At 39.5% G+C, this 21,986-nt stretch overlaps 1 protein-coding gene across 2 annotated transcripts in view; it reads right to left on the bottom strand.

The window, feature by feature from the left end:
* The window catches only part of ADGRB3 (adhesion G protein-coupled receptor B3), a 1,104,008-nt gene extending 1,083,389 nt beyond the window's left edge, over nt 1-20,619 (bottom strand). For both annotated transcript variants that reach the window (XM_078648009.1, XM_078648010.1), the window contains exons 1-2: nt 20,513-20,619; nt 12,739-12,900 (exon numbers count right to left, since the gene is read on the bottom strand). In XM_078648009.1, coding sequence (XP_078504135.1) covers nt 12,739-12,900; nt 20,513-20,615 — 265 coding nt within the window. In that variant the 5' untranslated portion in view covers nt 20,616-20,619. The remainder of the gene's footprint in view (nt 1-12,738; nt 12,901-20,512) is intronic.
* Nucleotides 20,620-21,986: the final 1,367 nt, after the last annotated feature.

Below are 21,986 nucleotides of genomic sequence, written 5' to 3'. Positions count from 1 at the left end.
CGTAATCGCCCGGTCGGAAACAGTCTCCATAAGCTGTGTGATTCGACTCCAACAGACTCGGCCTGTCCGATTGCTGATCGGAACCGATTCGGGCAGCTCAAAAAGATTCCTTGCAATTTAATCGGTCAGTCAAAAATTTACCAGCTTCGGTCAGAAACATAGTGCCGAATCAGATTCTCCGAATCTGAATCACGTTCGGAGCCGTTCCGAATGCCATCATAATCGGCCCCTTTGTGTATGAATGTGTTTTTCAGTGGTTTGATTCCATAGACATGTTGATCTGTGTACATGGAAGCCTGTATTTATGCTGCCATGTTTTCTTGAATTATTTAAAGTTTATTGGTCTGATCATGCACAGATGCCTTTAGATGTGCTTCACTCTCTTGCTTTCTGTATTACGTTCTCATATATTCTTGCATGTCTCTTGCCACTGCCTAAGAGCACAATAGAAAGACACATCAATTGGTTTGCTTAATGTTTTTTAACACTTAACCAGATGCACAATCAACATCCCCTTCACCTCATTTATCCCTCCTCACTAAAAAAAAAATCCACATTTAATAATTTCAAACAATCATCATCCTGTAAAATATACACTTCAAGTCATTCATTAATCCTATCAGTATGAGTGGAGTGGTGTGGCTCACTGGTTAGAGGCGGCAGACCCGTAAGCAGAGGACGGCCCGGGACCAGGGTTCGATTCCCGACGCGGCAGGGTCGTGGACCAGGGTCAGCGGGCTCGATAATTCTCGCCTCGGTGCCTACTCCAGTCAGGGACCACACTCGGCAACTCTAGGCATTAGCTTGCCTCATCTTCACAACGGCCCCCCAGACCGCCGGGGATGCTTGGTCGCACCTTAGAGATACCCATTAGGGACCATCTCTCAGGGTGAGCCAGGACGGGTTCCCCAGCGGTCGAAGCGCGGAGATACTCCTCCGGGAGTTGATTCTAGCGCTATATAAACCCACAATTAATTTAAATTAAATTTATCAGCAACATTTCTGGCAGATAAAAGCATATTTCGTTCTCATTTTGAGCCACCGTCCCACCTTTTGCACGGAGAAGTTCAGTGACCTGGCAACGCTCCTCGTCCAGCCAAACTGTGTTGGTTGCCAAACACAGTACTTTCAATTACGATCAATGAGTGATGTGGCAGCACAATAAGATTAGTAGTTTAAAAAGGGAGATCGTAGTGCTTATTGCCCAGACTTTATGGGCATTCCTCCTGCTCCGACGATTATAAACGTGACTGGAAATAAATGTACATCGACGGTTGTTAGCTGACCTCCAAGGCATAGAAATAAAAAAAGGAAGTAACACATTAGATTTTAGGAGCTCTTACTTTCAAACATTTAACTTTTAAATTGTAGAATTAGGTATTGGAAACCCGCTGGGTTGTGTAATCAGGCGCCTTGTGCCTATTAGGGTGTTGTGTGTGATATCGGCAGAGCCACTGGAATTATGTAGCAGTGGAGTAGCAAATTATGCGGCAGGGTTGACTAGAAAAGGTTGTAAGAAAAGTCAAATTATGAGGCATAATGTGGCACCTTTTGTATTTTTGCACGTTGTAACACTATCTGGGCAAAGATTTAATATAATTAGTTCCTGTTTAACAACCAATAACCCAATGAAAGATGATTAGTGAACCTTTGCAAAGGGCCTTCCGTTGTGCTGGAACACGTGCCAGCATATTTTTAGTACCTTTTGATCCGAATGAGCTAGAAACAGATTTATTTTTGTTAAAATATGCAGATTATGAAGCAGATGAAGGATTATGTGGAAAATATGGCAAGTCCACAATACTGCGGAAAATGCCACTGCCACTCAATCACATAATTCCAGTGGTCCTGAATATAGGTATAAAAGTGAATAAAAGTCCATGTTGTTGGTTACACTATCTAATAAAGGAGGACCCTTGAAACAGTACCATACTGTTCAATGTATAAAAAAGAACATTGACTACACTTCCCTTCCACCTTTCAACTTCTTCTGAATTAGTCTTTGGAGGGTATGTCTAAGTGAGCAAATTACTCGTTCCTTCAGAATCTGCAGGAACCACACAGTGGCTGGTGACTAGTTGACAGTATAGAAAAGCAAATAGGTTCACAACTATTGAATTTCACCTGCCAGTCATGTAGGTCGACACATCAGGTTGCTTCCCCAGAATGTTTCATCCATTATCAATTCAAGCAGGCAATTAACAATTGACAACCTGACCACTCAAGCTATGCACATCTACTTGCGTATGAAAACACTCACATGAGTTGCCAATTAAGAACCTTGTGGGACCTTAAAAAAAACAGTTCAACTACCTACTTGCTCAAAAGCAGTTTAGATCCAGTATAGCAGCATTCCAATAAAACAAAAAAATGAACTCTGCCATGGCAATAAAGAGGCTGATTAATATGATGATGGTTGCACAAGTGTGGTTGCACAAGTGTAGCAAATGTTAACCACAATCATGACAGTGACATTATAATGTGGAGGAAGAAACATAGGGGCGAGCAGACTATGGCAACTGTTAGGAGCCAAAACAAAGTCAACAGGGAGATGACAGACATAGGTAAATACACAGTGGTACGTAACTAAGTGGAAGGGGATATTTACATATTCAAGAGATGCTGAGAAAGTTAGGGATATAATAGATACTCACACACAGACAGAGATATTTTTATTAACGTTTTTATGGACACTAGTGCAGCACAATGTTGTGCTGCGCTCATGGACTTTATTATTGTATGCTAAATTGACTCTATGTTTTTGGTTATGTGCTACACAAACGTGCCTGCAAAAAATTAGTAGAGTGCTTGAAGATTGAAAAGAGAATTTAAAGACTTCAATACTTGTTTATATCCCAAACCCTTGTCCTTCTCAGTAGGAGCAAGCTCAAATTGTAATAAATGAACAGCAAGAAGATGAAAGGTGTAGAAGATGACAACGTTTTTGAGTGATGGACACCTTTCTTATGTTGTTCTTCTACATAAGTAAGGCATTTGAGACCAAGAAAGAATAGGAGAGAACATTTACAAACATATAATCCCTTATACTCTTATAGTGTTCTGTTAAAATGGTACATTTCCATCAGATTTTAAAAGCTGTGCTAAAAACTGAAGGACTTTAAATGTTTTTAGAGAACAAAACCTGACATATAGAACAGCTCTTAAAGTCCTCTGTAGCACATTCATACAAGTCTTTATTAAATCACTAACCATAGAAACAGAATGGCTTAGTGGGCTTAAGAACCTGGGAACACGAGTGTGAGATCCATTTGATTGGACAGAAACAGGCACCACATTGATGGAAAGTAAATTATACTACAAACCACCCACTAATGCGTTACTGACCTTCCATTGTAATTTAAAACATGAAAGGAAAAGTATTTATTGTATACATGGATATGCAGATCTATATTCTGAATAAAACTTTGAGGCTTCCCTCTTGATCAGTTTTACCATGTTTCTCTCCACTACTATGCCCTATACAGTTATTCTATGTTGTGTCTATTTGTAGAGGCCACTAATCACCTGTGAGGGTATTCAGGTACTTTCACAGGTGGTTCTGCGGCTGTCTCCAAGGAGAGCTTATTCAAAGAGCCAGGTCTTCAGCTTCTTGCAGAACTCAGGAAGTGATGCGGAGGCTCTGTTGTGATATGGGAGGTGATTTCATGCTTTGAGAAAGATGTAAGAGTCAATGAGACTTCCAGCTCTGTTTTTTGTACATGTTCTAGTGAGAGTTTGGCTAAGGTGAGGTTTCTGGGAGGTTGTGTAAGAGTACGGGGCTATTGAAGGACACAGGCCTATCTTGTGTAATGCTTTGTATGTGTTTGTGAGGAGTTTGAACAGAGTGCATTTGTGTATGGGAAGCTAGTGTAGCTCTTTGGGGGGTGGCAAGGTAGGTTGAGGATGAGTCTTGCAAAAGCGTTTTGGACGGTTTGGTGCCGGTTCAGAAGCAGTTTGGAGATTCATACGTAGATTGTGTTGTCATAGTCGATTCTTCTGGTTCCTAAGGCCTGTGTGACTATTTTCCTAGTGTTGTCTGGTAGCCACTTGAAGATTTTTTGCAGCATCCTCAGGATGCAGATACATGCTTTTTTCTGACTCTATTTACCTGGACCTCCCTCCCCCACCATTCTTTAAACCTAGTTGTCAAAGCTTCCCGCTACCCTTGTTTCTCTTCTACCTGCTCCTCCATTGATACCCTTTACTTCCACCCTCAATCTAGGTTGTGTGCCTGCTCCTGTCAGCCCTTTCACCGCACCTTCGCCAAGTCTCTCCCCTACCTACAATTTAAGACAGGTGGCCCCTTGAAATCTGCAATGAATAAAAACAGCACAAGTTGAAGAAATTGCTATGCTGATAAGGAAGGTGGATCGAGCTGCATACTAGTCAAAAGAGAAACCCAGTTATCAATCAAAAGCACTGATAGCTCATGATTTGCCCTCTTCATGAATCTTTACATTTCCTTTATCACTTTGTCTTTCTAGTCATCATTGCTCAGAGATGCAAACAATTTCTAAAGTCCTCTGATTCCATGTACTCATTAGGTTAATTTCCGTGGGGTAAAGTACTTCATTTATCCTAGTCACTGGGACTCGTACAAGTTCAAACCACAATACTAACAAGTATTGAAAATGCAATAGGTCTCGCCTTTGATTAAGTGAAAGCCATTTGCTTTGCTAATAGTATTGTATAGCAAAGCAAATGGCTTTAACTTAATGAATGGCGAGCCATATTGCATTTTTAAAGCCAGCTCACTGACAGTGGACAGGCACACTTATCTAAATGCTATAGGTGTTCACATCTAACTAATGTCCAGAGAGTTACGTGTGTTTTCAATACTGTAAGCATCAACTCTGTAATATTACTGTAAATAATGTCTGTGACAGCATCCCATTTCACATATGTGAGGTCCTGTTTTGCTACAGAATAAATTTTTTTATGGCTATTGCATTAATCATACACAAAACATTGTTCCGAAAAAATGTCTGTAACAGACTCTTAAACAGCACCCACAATAAAATAAATTAAAGGAAAACAGCAATTAAAACAATCTGTTTGAGGTCATTAGAGAAAGACTCTCTGTAGAACAGAGCTGGCAGTATCAACAAGCCTCCTGAAAGGCTGGGACCCTGGGTCACAGCCCACACCTTAAAACACCTCTGCCCAAAGTTAGGGTCTAGTAACAGTGTCTTAGGTTAATGGATACAACAGTAATTTAAGAACACAGCAGGCTGCAAATGAGGTACACTGAGGGTTTAAATGAGTTGCACTGCAGAGACACTAAACTCAGGTACAAGTACACGAGGGACACCAACATTGAACACGTGAAAAATGAGTGGCATATGAAGAACACACATGGGAAAGCGCACAATTTAGTTACACTGAGACAAAGAAGCAAGATTCACAGATACATACAAAGGAAAGAGTTTAGAACGGGAGTAATTGTGAAACACAAGAAAATACACATATCACGATAGTTGAATTAATAAATGGTGGGTGCCGAGGAAACCAAATAATCATCAAGGGGCAATAAGGACCATAGTATAAGGTCAAATTGAGAAGCATGTGACCGGAAATTGAAAAATACTAACAGCTAGATTCATCATAGTCCCGTTTTGCGAGTCCTTAATAGCGATTATTAAGGAATCGCTATTAAGGACTTGCAAAACGGGATTCATGTAGGAATAGCAAATAATATTGCAATTCCTACATCTTCCCTATTTGCGATTAGCAAATTGCTAATCGCAAATAAGGATGCGATTTCAAGGGTGCCAGGGGTGTCCAAAGGACACCCTGTAGCATCCCTGAAAAGCAAAGGTAGCCAGATGTTGCGCACACACATGTCCAAAGGACATGTGTGTGTGTGTAACATACCACTCAGAAAAATGCACTAAAGTGCATTTTTCTGAGTTTTCGTCTGACTTCATGGTAAATAGCGGCCAGAAATAGCGATTTCGCAAATGGAAAATGGTTAATGAATTGCATTTAAGGAATCTCAAATAGAGATTCCTTAAATTCAATTCCTCGCAAATATGCGATTTCGCAATTAGCGATTTTTGCATTTGGGATGATGAATCCCAAATGCAAAAATTGCACTCGCAAAGGGCCAGATTCTGAGAATCTGGCCCTTTGCGAGCCGATTTAACAATGATGAATCTAGCTGTAAATGCACTGAGAGTTCTGAATGCAGAAAAAAGTTAAATCAGACCAATGTCTGATTCAAAAGTGTAACGTGTGCTCCCTTTCAGCATTTGTAGGCTGCCACTCTGCCCCCTCTTAACGTTAGCCTCTTTCCATCCCCTCTCCTTGTAAGTGCACAACCGTATCACAATCCTGCCTTCTCCTACATTAAAGCAGCCGATCATCCTATGTCCTGTGCTCAAAGGATGGCCCTAAAACAGCCCCCACAAAAAAAACAGCCACAAATAGGAGTAGAGAGGATATACAAATGCCCGAGGACAGCAGCAGACAGATGGCAAAGCCATCGAGGGCGGGCTTGTTATCTCTCTGGTTTATGAAGAAATGTCACGGCGTCCCATAGCCTGCAGCTGAGCGTTGGAGTGCTAACCGTCGCACAAGAAATGAAGAGAGACTTAAGTTGCATAATTCTGTTGCGTCTATTTAAAAGCAAACAAAATGATGGTCCAACCCAAAAAACAGAGAGGCAGAGGTAGGCGCGCAACACCCATTGGACTTACCGGGCTTCAGCCCCCCCCCCGTCGTGTGTGGTAGCCCGGGATGAGACAGATCCCGGGCACACACAGAGCCGCACCCGAAGGTTTCACAGGTCTTTAAAAGACAATTTGAATGTTAATTAGGCCTTGCAGTTGTTTCACCCCTTCTAAGAGCCCCTGCAGCTCCACTCTGCCTACTGATTAAGGTTCAGACTCCCCCGAAATTTTTTTTTATTCCCCCCCCCCCAAATTTGCCTCTAGTTACGCCTCTGGGCAGAGGCATTCTGGAACAGGAGGTGATCGCAGTCTGCATTCTTCACCTCATCAGTAGACGGGACGGGGTAGGCGATATCTGCGTTGGGCAGGGGATTGAGAATCCAGGTGAATCTTGGTAGCAAGGTCTGCTCTGCCTCGTGCCACTTTGCTGGGGAATGTAGCGTTGTAATGCTAGGAGGCGGAGGAAGGAGTTAGCTGCTAGAGACTAGTTAATCAAAATTGCATTTAGCGAGCGACTGTTAAATTTTTTTTATAACTCGAGCAGTGTTAAAAGAAAGGTCTTTGTTAAACTGAAACACAAGAAGCTGCCAACAAGCGTTACAGGAGCCTTATGAAAAAATAAATACATTAAAAGCCATGGCGATAGTGAGTGACTGTTACATATTTATAATAAGCAGCTGTGTCTCTGAGAGAGACAGAGGGAAGAGTGTGCTTGGGGAGATAGAGACAGATGGAAGGGGAAACAAATAGTGCGTACCCAGTAATTAAAGGCCATAATCTAACGCTGCCAGTAAAAGATCAAATCCCAGTGGGCGGGGCCTAAAGTGGACAGGGCAGCAACAAAGAGGGACTAAGAAGCCTCCTTTACAATGAGAAGCCTGCATTTAGCCTAAGCTATGACGTGAGCCAATGGAAAGAGGGGGTGGGAATTCAAGTCCCCTTCCTCAACCGGTTTGATTTCAAGAAGCTCTTGAATGCCGAGGGCAGAGCATGCGCGCTGCTATCGCAAGCCGAGACCTAACAATTGTTATTCAGGGCCTCACAGGAGAATTCACTTCATTTTTATTAAACACTACTGACTGCTACATGGGTAAATCACCCAATCCCCTATTTTATGATACAGTCTAGACAACTGGTAGTCAATCCTGCATCAATCTATTTACTAGAGTAAACAATTAAAACATGGCAATTTCAAATACTGTTAATATTTTCCAAAATATCTTCATATACACTAAATGCATTGAAAGCTGCCCTGGATGAGGATTCTTTTCACATACCGTTCCTATCACATAGCTACATAGAACAACTGAAATTTGCCATCAATTTTGAATGTGGAAAAATGGAGAATATTTGAGATAAAATAAAAAAAGTTTATCTAACACAGGTTGTCAGGTTCTGAACATGGACACCATAATCCTTTACTCTTTAGGATTATCCTATACAGATATTAGAACCAGTTCGGACTCAAACACTAAAGGCCTGATTATGACTTTGGCAGTACAGCACCGGGCCCGCCCCACCGCCGCACTGCCAAAGCCGTCGTCAGACCACCCGCCACATTAGGGGTTTCCTCCTATCTGGTGAGCTTTTTCTGGGCATCCCCACAGTGGTGCCTCTAAAAACAGGCACTGAGTTGGGAACATCAAAAACTGTTCGTGCACCGCATGGAATGAAAAGTCCATGCCATGCAGGAACTGGTGTGCATGCATGGGCCGCCCTGTGTTTCCTCTTTGCCAGCTTTTTTATGGAAGAGGAACCGCCATGAAAACCCTGTTGTAGAGGAAACTCCTAATATGTTTGGCAGGACTGTGGCAGTCCTGCCAAGCATATGGATGCCCTACATCACCTCAACACCACCCGGGAACGGCGTTTCCCTGGCGGCGGCTCTGGTGGGGCTCCCTCCTCCCAACTCATAATAAGGTGATGAGGAGACCGCCCTGCCACCATGAGTCTGTTGGTTCGTGGACCTCCAGACTCATAATCGGGGCCTAATTGTTAGGTCACCATGTACAACCATGATCATTTTCGTGGACATAGTGATATTCTCCATGTACAGCGAATGATTGAACCACATCATTTAGGTGTTAGGGTAAAGGAGCATTGGTTGACAAATTAAATATTAAGTCTGCTTTCAGATGCCTCCAAGTCCAAACTGAGTAGTACCCTTTACTGGAATATTTTATTTAATGGATTCAATTTGGGCAATTACAGGGGCTAAATGCAGCGGCGGCAGGCTAAGAAAAGTGCAGTGGTGCGGGACAGGGCGCGGCAATGGGGGAAGCTGACAGACGACGGAATAGGTATTATTTCTTTATTTAATTATACCTATTCCGTCGTCTGTCGACTTCCCCCTCTTGCACCCTGCCCCGCCCTCACCGCGCTTACCGGAACTGCCCGCCGCTGGCTAAATGCTAGTGGGCTGTTTCAGATCGAGGGCATATAACAAGTCATTCATCATACTTATTTTACTGGCAGTAAGAAGGGTGACCTTATATTTAATCATGCTCCAGAACTTATGTAAACAATCTGATGATAGACCAAGTCTTATAAAATAGTGAAAAGGTATGAGCAGGCTGGATGGTCTTAAAGGATTTACGGGAAGATTTTCATGTTGAGTAAATTTACTCACAGGAGTGGACAAGGCATGAGGTGAGTAATTCTAGGCATGCTCTGTGAGTTAGTGTACATCAACAACCTCACACATTTGGGTATCAACAACCTCACACATTTGTGTATCCACAGACTCCTCTATGACTCCTTCCCATCCTGGAAAATGTCAAATAAGCAATCAGGGAAAAAGGAGGAATAAATCTCAGAAAAAGGTAAGGAATTTACTCTAGATAAAGGCAAGTCCCATTCCAGGGTGCAAAAATAATTGGGATCCATCCATCATTGGTGGCTGGACCAGGGCTAAATGTTTTTCCAAGGGTCAAATTGTTTTTCTTGTGATAAAGAAAAAAAGTCAGCAAGTTTATTTGCATTAATTCAAAAGATTTTTACATGGGCAAATCTGCACGTGAAAGTAGAAATGGAACTTGAAAACAATTTCCAGGAGTGCACATGGAAATCTGTGACTGTTCGAGTGTTACTGTGATGCTTTTTGAAACATTTGTGAGATACTGAAAACAATATAAATATGCACCCATGCAAGATTGTAGATCTCCATATGTACAATCAGTACATTGGTTGGTGTATTTGGTAAAAAAAACAGATTGGCTTGCTATGGACATCATTTTGGAAAGCAGTGATAGTTAATAAAACACTAGCCTAGTGTGTGTTTCTGTCCACCTGCACAGGGTCTGTGGTAGCCACACTGAGCCACAGTAGCCATTCCATACTATTAGTTTCTGTTGTTTTCTTCTGGCCTTTGTCTACCTGTCTGACAATGCCAAACAGGTGTCTTATCTATCAAGGATCTTGCCTCTGAATTTAATAACTTGAAAGAAAAAACAGCAGTTATTTTCTATTTTCTACAAAATAGAGGCTGATGTTGGCCATTTCTCTTGAATCCTACGAATTTACTCGAAGAACTGCCACTAAAGCAGTTCACGGAGCAGTATGCCAGAGAGACTATAAGCTCAAGCGAGTTTACTGCAATTTTACAGATACTGGGAACCAAACAATGGTAAATGCAGGCCATGAAGTAAGGTTGAAAGAAAGGTAAAGGTTTTCATTTTTATGAAAAAAAGAGCCGTGCTTCTTTCGTTCTTTGTTCCTACATTGCTTTATACATAGCTTTCTCAAGGTTTTATAGAACTGAATAATTTATTGGAAAAATGTAGCTAGACTTCAATCATACAATGTACTACATGACGAAAACTATTCAAGTGTAAAGATATTCACCACAAAACATACAATTTCCAGTTAAAACCTTTCATGAAATATTTTTGCTCTTTAGTTTATATACCGATTGACCATTTAAAGATTTAGTAAATACTTCATACAGGCTCAAAATGCACTGGACGTGTGTTGCTATACCTTATTTGACTTAATTATTGTAAGAATTAGTCTGCTTGTTTATATGTACATACAGCTTCTGAGAACTATAATCAGTTGAGTCAGGCAGCCTCTTATCTTACCTATCTGGTCAAATGTGCTTCTGGGCATAAAACACGAGGTTAAATTACCAAATGCCACAAATAGAATGCATATTTCGATGTCTATTTTATTGCTGAGTTTCAGTAGCCAAGTCTAGGTGTGATGTCATGCTAGCATATCATGCCATGAAGAATGCAAAAAGGTTTTACTGAACGAAGCAGGCTTTCGAATTAATGTCCAAGTCTCCTCTTTGCCTGTGGTCAAACACCAGTTTGCTATTTTCCTAAATATGGCTTTTATACTTGCAGGTTAGATGAGAATTAGCTCAGTCCCAATTTCCCTGAACAGGGTCAACCACTACATCATTACTTTAGGGCATAGAAAAACACAGCAATGAGGACAGCAGCAAAATGGACATCACAGCAATTCCAAATGTGTATCCAAGCAGCGGAACTAAACGCTCCTAGGTTTTCTGTACTATGCAACATGCATCGATTTATTTATACATTTTGTACAGCGCACACTCCGTAACTGAATTGTTTCTACCTTTTAAAATGGTTCTCAAGTGCTAAATTGCTTCAAAATTGCTTCTAAACTCGATTTAAGGCCAACTGTTAGACCCTATTATGGGTCTTGCCTTTCCTCTGCACAGTTATGCTTTGCTTTAAATCTTAGAGGATAGCTCTGCACGGAATCCTAAAAAATGGCAGGGAATGTATCTGGGCCCAAATCACAGAATGGGCACACCGTCCCGGTCTGTGTCAGATGCACCTTTGAAATGGTTTGCCTGAAGCGAAAAGAGGGCTCTACTTTGATGGCTACAAACTCTGACCTGGCGCAACACATTCAGTAAAACGACACGCTTACAAGCAGCTCCGTGTTTCACAATGCAGGTGGCAGCTGCCTGCACTTTAAAGAACGGACAGAGCTCGTCCTGTTGTCCAGTGCTGTGAGTCGCTGCACACGCCTGCAGGGAGATATCTGGGGGCGGGGGGTGCATGGGACCACTTTGATCCCTCCAGAAAGCTGCCCTCTTACCGATATGTTTGCTTCTGAGTCTGAACTCGTAACAGGGACTGGGCACAGAGTCAAAGCTATTTCCTAATTTGCATGGAGGAACACCCCCATGTACACGAGTAAAGCTCCTCTTAAGATAGTGCTGACACTACATGTGTGCAAGCACTATTAGTATTAGAGAAGGGGCTACACAAATGTCTGCAGAATCTCCTAAAATACCATAGTGGTCTGGGGGTCACACAAAGTGGATGCACAAACCCATTGCACACCTCGGGCAGTATGAAATATGCGTCCCCTGGTGCTGCTCTATGACATTATGTATACATTTTAAGTTAAATTGGGAGCCTAGGAGTCCTTCCACACAACCTGTTAAACTTGTTAACACAATCAGACTGCTGAATCTGAAAGGAGACATACCAACAATCCTTAATATGCATCTGTACTGCAGAATGACAAATGCCATTAGTGCCAATATGGGAGGAACCATCTCATGTGCTGTTTAGATGCACTGAACAGGATTTTCTCCAAACAATGGGGGATCTATTGCCAATGATAGTTCTCATTAAGAGTCAACTTTAATGGTGTCTGAAGTCTCCCAGGCTTTTTGCCTCACTGACAACCAACCATTCTCCAACAGGATTTTGTAATGATGCCTATGTACACATATATCAAGGGATGACTATATATACCAAGATAGTTTCTCCAGTGTGAACAGCTCTTTCTTTTCCTGCTTCCACTTTTCACTGCCCTACTGATTTGCTCTCCATTACAAATGTTTGTCTGAGCAGGGCAATATTAATCCACATTTTAAACTGTGGCGACACATTTGCTAATGCAAGACTTAAAAAAAATGCAATATGTTTGAACCTTTCTGTATTGCTTGCAGTTTGTTTTCCAGACGTTTGAACATTACTCCATACACTCCTCTCAACAACAATAATACATTTCTGTAAGCATTTCAATTAAATATTCATAAACATTCAAATGCATTTGCATCTGTTGCTAACACTACCTGGACAGAGGGCAGTGTTATTGCAAACCCTTGATTCTCTTAGAGGGCCGCTGCAGTGTGTCCCGTAAGGTGGTACACAAGCTCTGGTTCGCACCTGCGACCCTTGACCACAAGTAACTGAACATGAACTCCACTGGGACCACTCGTCAACACCAGTTTCACCTGTATACAAGACAACAAATAAAAAATGGATACAGCCATGAGTGGTAATGCAGCATTCCAATTGGACTTTCAATATGTAAACATGCAAGCAGCTTTGACGGACATGCAGAACAAAGACCATGCAGATCATTACATGAATTTCAGTACTCCAGTATGCTCAATAAATAAACCGTGCTGGTCACAAATCAAGCAAAAGCACACAAAAGCACAATAAAAAATGACTGATTGTTCTATTGAGATTGTTAATTGTTTTATTTGGTTTGCTCGCTAATTTGGCAGAAAGATATGGCTCTCTTGCTGATATGAAATAGCTTATCTCAACAGAATACACACCTGATACATTAAACGTCTGTTTTTATTTTAGATTTTAAACATTTTTGTGACTTATTATTGGTGGGCACTCACGTATCGCTACTTAGTCACCACGAAATGTAACCTTAGCTAAATAGTTATGTATTTTTGTAAAATGATGTTGATGGAAGCACATGGGAACTCTTTAATGCACTTCACACCTTCCAGGATTTACACATTAACAACGTATAAAATAAATTTACGTGCAATAGATCTTACTATAGTTAATTTGCTTATTCTTCGGATTTATTTTAAAAACGCCTACTGTGGATGGGCAAAGATCCTTGGAGAGTAGTCATGTGCTTAAATATATAACCCAGTTCACACCTCCTACTTAATAGTTCTCTGTAAGTATGACTTAAGACACTCACACCCCTGCAGTCAATGCACCAGTCTATACAATCACAACTACGTAATAAGTGTTCTCACATGAACAAATAAAAGTGACAATGACCCATCTCATGTCTCATTTTATACATACAACACAAACAATTGGATGTTTTTTTAAAGCGTGTAAAAATTATATAATTATGTTCCCTGTTAATTATAGAATTGAGAAAATAATCAATTATTGCACCGATCCATTTACTTCATTTTTGTTGTCCATGGGCACTTTTTAACTGAGATCAAAGGAGGTAACTTGGCAATTAACAAACACTAATGGCATGTGAATATCATCCACTATGAAACTTCAGGAAATTAATGACTATAATTCAAGATTTCTCCACAATGCATACCGGGAGATTTTCAATTAATGTGTTAAATGGTGCAATTATAAAAAAAAAATAGCATCTTTAGCATGACCCCGTTAAGAGCACTTCTAAGGAATCACATACTGCATCTAATTATTTAAGGTCTGTTGGGAAGTAAAGACTGTATCCCAAAGATGTCACATCAGTTGTACCCAATTTGATATTGTAGCCACACTTTGCTTCTGTTGTTCAGTGGTTCATAAAATGAGTCAGAGGGAACTAATGAATGCATGTCAGAATAGCAGTAGTTGTGATTCTTTCTTTCATTGGTACAAAGCTACACACAATGAACAAAATGAGTATTGATGAGAGAAGGTTAAAGTGACAATCTCCAAGAAAGAATCGTCTGCTAATGGTATGATTTGGAAAGTGAAAAAATGTCTCGACAATGCTTGATCAGAAAAGGCCTCTATTCCAACCTCACTCCAGAAAATAATACTGTGCAGAAATATCAGATCTAAAGATCTGCATTCATGGATACTCTGCAGCTTAAATAAAAGGAATTGTCCTTCACAAAGAGACAAAACACGATTTAATGGTATTGGTTGACCTTGACAATAAACTATATTTGAAATAATGTGTGCTGAAAACCTGTGATAGCTTTTTTTTGTTGCAAGGGGTTGATTTTACTCACGTGATCTCTAACTTGCTGTGGGCGACACCTCAGACTACCACCTTTTATACACAGACTTTCCCTTACAAAATGAATGGTATTTTTATACTTATTCTCGGAAAATTGATGGTTAGCCTCTTGAAACTACCAGTGAAACCCACATTTTGTAGGCTGTTGCTAGCTGCCAGTTCATACATTTCATGTCTATTTTCTCTGTCATCTATGTCCTTTCTTCATTGTCACTCTTTTAAAATGTGGTTGGGCACTCCAGCGGAGTGTATGGGACATACAAGGGGCATGCAGAATACAAAATGCACCTAGTTCTACTTGAAACCACTTTTCGGCTTTCCTAGCTGCAACTGTGTTTAAACAAGGATGTCCAACAGATACACCAGCATCAGCACTGATGTAGTGCTCCTGGCAAATCACTACTACTCTCTGATTCTCAGGGGGCACACCAGTGAATGCGCAGATTTATGCAAGATAGGGTTTAGATGAACCCATATAGGATAAGGAATGTCTTTTTCTGGGTGAGGAAAATTGCACCTTTGTTTTGCCCTACATAGTCTGGATTGGAGAATGCGTTTCTCCAATGCTTTAATGATAGGTTTTTGGATATTATCTTTTGCAACCACTAACACCAAAATCCAACACCCTAGTTTATCTGTTCCTTATTTACATATTTTTTAATGGAATGACACCTAGTGTCAATATTTAGCAATTTCCAATAAAATGCTTAGCAAAGACAAGCCCTTTGGAAAACATGTTTCACAGCACTTATTGAAAACAATTTGAACAAAATCAAAGTAAAGGTAGCATTGCATATCATATTTCATTATACCAATTTACTACTGATACTGATTATTGTTTTATAGGTAACATTATCTAGGAATATAAAAGAAATATAACAACTTCTGACCCTGTAAAATTGTAACTTTTCTAATGAGCGCAAACATAAAATTCAAATTGTCTCCAAGCCCAATTTAGCAGAATATATTTGTCATTGCCAAACAAACCATTATTTATGTGGAAATCTCTGTAAAACATGACAGTTAAGAAGATCAGATGAATCCATTTGTTTGAGGAAACTTTTTTTAATTGACCTTAATCACTGAATGCTCATTGTATTGGTTAGTTAAAGATAAAACTACAGAAACTTTGGTAAGTTTAGTGATTCCCACAAATTTGGTTAGTTTGGTTGTGCCAAATATGTGGTAATCGGCCCTAAGTGAACTAGCTTACATAAAGACAAAAAACTTCTACAACTACTCTGTCAAAGAGTACAAGACAACTTAACTTTTGGGCTGTTCCTTTTTATCCACATTCTGATAGGAGAAACCCGCCTCTATCTTCCAACCAAACACATCATCGTGTCTATTCCAATTTGCTAACAACAGTATCCTTTATAAAGGAGCTTTAAACATCTCTTACTGCAGCAGAAGTATTTACTAAAGCGTTTTCCCTACATATGAAATAATGTTATACCTGTAACAGCAGCATCACCCACAGTGCATACCAGGCACATTGTGGATGTTTACTGTCTTTTGTGTTCAACGTAAACATGTCATTGGTGAGTTTCTGGTAATGTTAGTGATAGTGATATGCTGCTCTAATTTATATTTTTAAAGACCTTATTCTAATTTTATTTTGTAGTGCTTACATATCAATTGAAATTGAAATTGAGTGATATTCAGAACAGCAACGTATGCATGCCATTTGTTCGGCATTAGAAAACAATTCCACCCTTACATACCCCAATCTTGAATGAGAAAATATTTTATTCTCTATGACAGTTAACAGTGGTTAATTTGTGCCGGTGTTTTCCAGTGCTTGATACTGGCACATATTTAAGGCAGTTCACCTCTTTGTCAGTCTGTTTTTTAATAAAAGTACACAAGCAAAGTGTTTAACAATGAGACATATGATTAAAAATAATAATACCAGGATGCTCAGCATATTCTTACAGTTTTGGGGCACCTAGTACAGTTCAGATGGTAACTTTTGTAGGGCTGCAATGGCAGGTACATGTTATTGGTACTAATATTTGGCAGCGCTGGTAAGGGGTTGAAGTGGCAGAAGCAGCAGTGGTCTCCTGAGAAATATCATGGGCTCTGGCAATTATTTTATTTTACAAATGAAGCACTGTGGCAGTAGTATCATTAGCCCCCCTTTTGACATTTCTAAGATGGATGCCAACAATTAGAGCCTGTCATACTACTATGAAATGCACTAAAATCATTGACCAATGTCATGTAAGTCAATGAGAAGAAACCAGGGGGCATATTATCAAGGGGGTTTAACTCCGCTTTTTTGGCTTTAAAAGCCAAGAAAGCGGAGATAAAATGATCTCCCTATTACCTAGCTGTCGCTAACACCAGTTAGCGACAGCTAGTAGGAGATAGCGACCATCTTGGGCCCCGCTTTGCATGTCAGTGATATTTATCACTAATGACAAGCAAAGTGGGCGTGCCAAGAAGTTAGCGACTGGAAACAGTCGCTAACATTGCTATCTCCTATTACCAACTTTTGGAGATATTCGTGCTAAGCGCGAATATCTCCAAAAGCTAACACCTGCCCCTGAGCAGTTCTTAGCCATGTTATCCAATGGTAGGTGGATAACATGGCTAAGAGCATTAGCTCGGTAATGCATGAATATCGCTGACTTTTCAGCGATATTCATGCATTTCGGCCGATTTTTATCGCTTAGGAGATAAACCTTGATAATAGCAAGGTTCCTAAGCGATAAAAATCGCCGCAGCTCGGCGATAAAAATATCGCAGCTAAACCAACATAGCGATAATTATCGCTAGTTGTTGGTAATATGCCCCCAGATCACTAAGAATCTCAGGTGAGATGTACTACACATTTTTATGGTTGCAAACCGACTCCTAAAAGGGCTTTTTGACTCCATAACTGATCGCAGTTCGGAGGGGTGAATTGTGGGCGAACCATCCAAAGAGTGACTCAAAAAAAGATGTGTCAATGTTTTGTGACAACAATCTGGTCCCAAAACATTGAAAAATTACCAACCCCAGACTTGGGTTGCTAATGCATTCGCAAAAGTGAAACAGTCCTCTTGGGACCTCTTGTGAAAATTAAAATGAAGATTGTTGAGGAGTGAGATGTGGTCCATGGGACCACAGACAACTGCCAAACAAACTTTTTTTCCCAAAAAGAAAACTTTTCATTTTAAACACAACACCATTTACTTTATGTAAAAAAAAGTTTACATTATTGAAATGTGACCATGGTGGTCTGTTGAGCCATTGCAAGACATTGAAACTGTGATGGTCACCAAATGGAGTGAAAGACAATTTGCGACCAATCTCATTAATATTCATGAGGTAGATCAGATTGTGACCCACACCAAATCAGAATTTAGCAAACCAACCTATTGAAACTTAGGTTGGTTTGTTAAATTCTATACTGGTTGCAAACATACAGGTTGCAGATTGCATCCAGATTTGTGTGACCAGTAATTAGTACATGGCCCCCTTATCTCTGCTGACCGTAGTTGGATGGAGCATGCCACATTGACATATATACCTCTTTCTCCCTCTATAGATTTTTCAAAGAACATTTTCAGTTATTTGAGGGAAAATACCCAAACATTAGGATTTGAAGGGTTCACATAGGAAAATGGCACCAAGAAGACTTTATAACTTATATGTGATATGACACAGAGGACATTATGTGAATTAATGGCCTCACATATTCATTTTACAATAATGTGAAATCTCTCGCTGACGTCTGCATGAGATTTGCCTTTCGATTGTGAGAATGTGTGCAATATATCATAAGGCAGGATTTTTACAAAACAGAGTAAAACCTGTGGTGTGTTTTTTTTACTGATGAGATTAGGCAACACCTAACAGACAAGAAGCACACATGTATGCCTTTGTCTGCATTAGAATGAAAAACATTACAGGACACTGCAGTGGTAAAACCCTACTGGCATGTTCTTGGCAAGACAGAGCAGATCTTGGGTAGGTATTGCACTGAAAAAAGCCAAGCACTCTTTTAATTTATCCATGTTGTTGTGCTATTTCACAGAGTGTTGGGAGCAATTTACATCTGCCTTCAGCTGTAAATCAGGCCTATGGCAAGGAAGCAAAGCACAGCAAATCACATCTGTCAACCCTTTAACGCTCTGCTCCCTGTAGTGGCTATGGACTCCAAAACTGCTTCGCTTAGCATCGTTCTTGGGAGCCATTTCCAAGGTAAGTGCATTGCAGCCGAGGACGAGACACTCGTAAACAATACATTTACATTTTTGCTTAATTGAAGAAACTTAATTAGTGCTCTGATGAGAATCTGTTTTAAGGGGTAATTATAGGAAATAAAACATGTTTGATTGTCGGAATTTTACTTATAATAAACAGCTGACATCATAATACTGTTATCAAAATGTCTTTACTGCAATTCTGTCCACCATTACTTTCCAACTATGCAGTTTAAATGTGATAACCCGCTCTGTGATTTTTAGTGAACAAAATCGCAAGTTGCAGGCACTGCACAATGTGCGACCTTTCATTATGCAGGACAAGGGTTGTCACTGCAATAAAAAACAATAAACTAAAATAAATTTGAAATGTAACATACACATGTACAGCTAGAAACTATTACTTACTCAATTGGGTCTTGTTCATCTTAATGGATAGATTGGGACTGTTGTGTATCGATAAATATTTAGTATTAAGAAATGAATGTGAACTAAAAATCTAAAAACGTTTTAAGTGATTAAATATCAGCTAATCTCGAACCTTTTTTTTGTTTTTTTAAAGTCATTGATGTTGCTATGCAATATATGTGAAATAGTATATATTTGGTGTATATTTCATTGTTTGAAATATTTTTCCATTTTGATAATAACATAAGTGATCATTGGTGTTAAATATAAATTTCAGTATTACCAAATATCATTTTGTTTCACTCTAGTTCATGCCCTTAAGAGGTGTGTCAAATTTATCTTTAGCTCTGACCCTTTGTTGAAACATCGTTGTTCCCTGAATAACACAGATATTTTCTCCGTTTCAAACTAAAATTATTTTATACCTTCCTAGATCTTCCAACGTGTACGGCAGATTTGAACATCTCCCTTTAATGCAGCATTTTAAATATTGTTAGGGAAGACGGTAAGTGTTTGGAGAAAAAAAAGCAAATTAGAGGCACCAAACTCGTGGGAGCATCTCAGGTGTCTGATCAGCTGTACATTTTCAGTACTCACTTTGATTTCTACATTTTGGACAGGTTTACCAATTTTTGCTCATGATTAAGTCTGCCTGTGTGTATTGGACTTACTTATTCAGAAATTGGGGCCTCCTATTTGTTAGTCGATATATGTTTCTCCATTGATTCTGGAGTGGTTAGTGCAGTAACTTCCGTGCTAATGGGATAATCTAAAGGGGCTAGTGGCACTAATATGGATATGCAAAAGGATTTTTCGAATATCACAATTGAAATTATGTGTGAGCAAGCCTAGTCTTGCGATTTATATGACTGAGGTGCGTGAAAGCTATTTCATTCAGCATGCTTTAAATGCTATTAATCAAATCTAATTGCTAAATTGTTAGAGTACAGAAAAGTTTCAACCCGCAAGAACAAATTGGAAGTCATACACTCATGTAAACAATTCAACATTCGTTTTTGAAAAAAAAACATTTATTCTAGCTATACAATCTACGTAATGTTCACATTCACAAATCACGAGTTTGCACTCCATTCACATCTTGGCTACTTTATTTATGGACTTTACTGGTGGAAAAAAATAATATATGGATCAAAAAAGATTTTAGCTAGGAAAAAATGGACAAATATGCAAAAGGATTATGGAAACATGCAGTGGCTTTTGCTAGAATTAATAACAATAAGTAGAAAAATGTAACTAATGTATTACCAGTTTGTGCCATAAATTTAGCAGCATCAGCTTGCTCCTGAGGGACCCTTTGCTCATGAACAGATCGAGGTCGCTGACTTTTAATTGTATGATCTCCCATCATTCCAAATTCTAAAGACAGAATAAAGGTTTATGAAAGCTTGTGTGTAGACATTTCTCAATTTGTACAGTACCGTTTCATGCAATATGTTCCTGAACATAAGTTGAGCCAAATGGCAAGTATACAAAATTGTTATCACTACATTACATAGTTTTCTTCTCTACGCTAATCTAGATTTAGAATATTAACATATGCAACACCATTTTCTGGAAAACAAAAAGAAACGAAAGTATGTATAGTGAATACAACTTTTATGTCAGCAGCAGGAAATAAACAACTTCAACCCTGTGAGCTCAAACTGCAGGATGGAATTTACAAATGTATAGAAAATGTTCAATCTGTGGGACGAATATGTGAAATCTTCATGAGAATTAAGGAATTTAGTTACCGAAGATGTGTCACATAAGAATCATTTCGCACGGTGGACACATTAAAATCCACTTTGTGTTGCTTTACTTCAAAACTTTGCTTGGAAAAGGAAAATTGCAAACACTTGAATGTGCCATTGCAACCTTTAAATCTACACCTTGGAATCCGTCTGAACCTCTAACTATACTGAATTATGAAGGGTGTGGGACAGAGGCCGAGGGAAGTGTGGAATGTTTTAAGTTTTAAATGTCATTAGCAGAGAGGGTAGGTAAGGGCACAGTTGAAACACATTGTATGGGTTAATGTAAGAAAGCAGTGACCGATGCAAACCTAGCACTGTTTCGACAGACATAAATAAGCAAAAAACGCAAAACTTTTAAAACTCATCTTTAATAAAAAACATATGTCCCACGACATACATGTGCATGCTATGGATAAACTATGATGTAAGTGCATGAGGTAAGAGCACTTCAATTTCAATTCTAAAAATAACAGCTCTGAGAATATCTAGTCTTCAAATGAAATCAATACAAATTGCTTTCCTTTTCATTTGTCTCTTTAATTTTCAAAATATGGAGCTAAAATAATGCCAACATGCTAAAGGCTAGACCCAATATTACATGTTTCTAATGCTGAGTTCATATTTCTTGTCTAGGTTTCTATTCATTGTTAATTTAATAAAGAAATAACGCATTGTAAGATGCATGCAATTCCGAGAGTGCAAGAGTGCTTTTGAATACTTGTATGCCAGGGAGCAAATATATCAACCAGCGTGGCAATAGGAAAACGCTACATTTTAAACATAGTAAAACTTTAATACCCTCGTAGGAACTAGAACTGCTGTTCGAAGGCTTTTTTAGAGCGAGTATATCATGCATGAAATGTATTTGGTCTCTCAAGGGAGGTGAGACAAGTGGTGTGAAATGAGGCAGTGGTGCTGTGTAGCCTGCATGACAATTATTAAGGCCATGATTTATAAATTGTGGAATGACTGAAAGTGGTAAG

The sequence above is a fragment of the Lissotriton helveticus genome, chromosome 6 (genome assembly GCF_964261635.1).
Source record: "Lissotriton helveticus chromosome 6, aLisHel1.1, whole genome shotgun sequence".
In the NCBI taxonomy this organism is placed as follows: Eukaryota; Metazoa; Chordata; class Amphibia; order Caudata; family Salamandridae; genus Lissotriton; species Lissotriton helveticus.
Note: the sequence above shows the minus strand (reverse complement) of the source record. Positions and strands in the feature narration are given on the sequence as shown.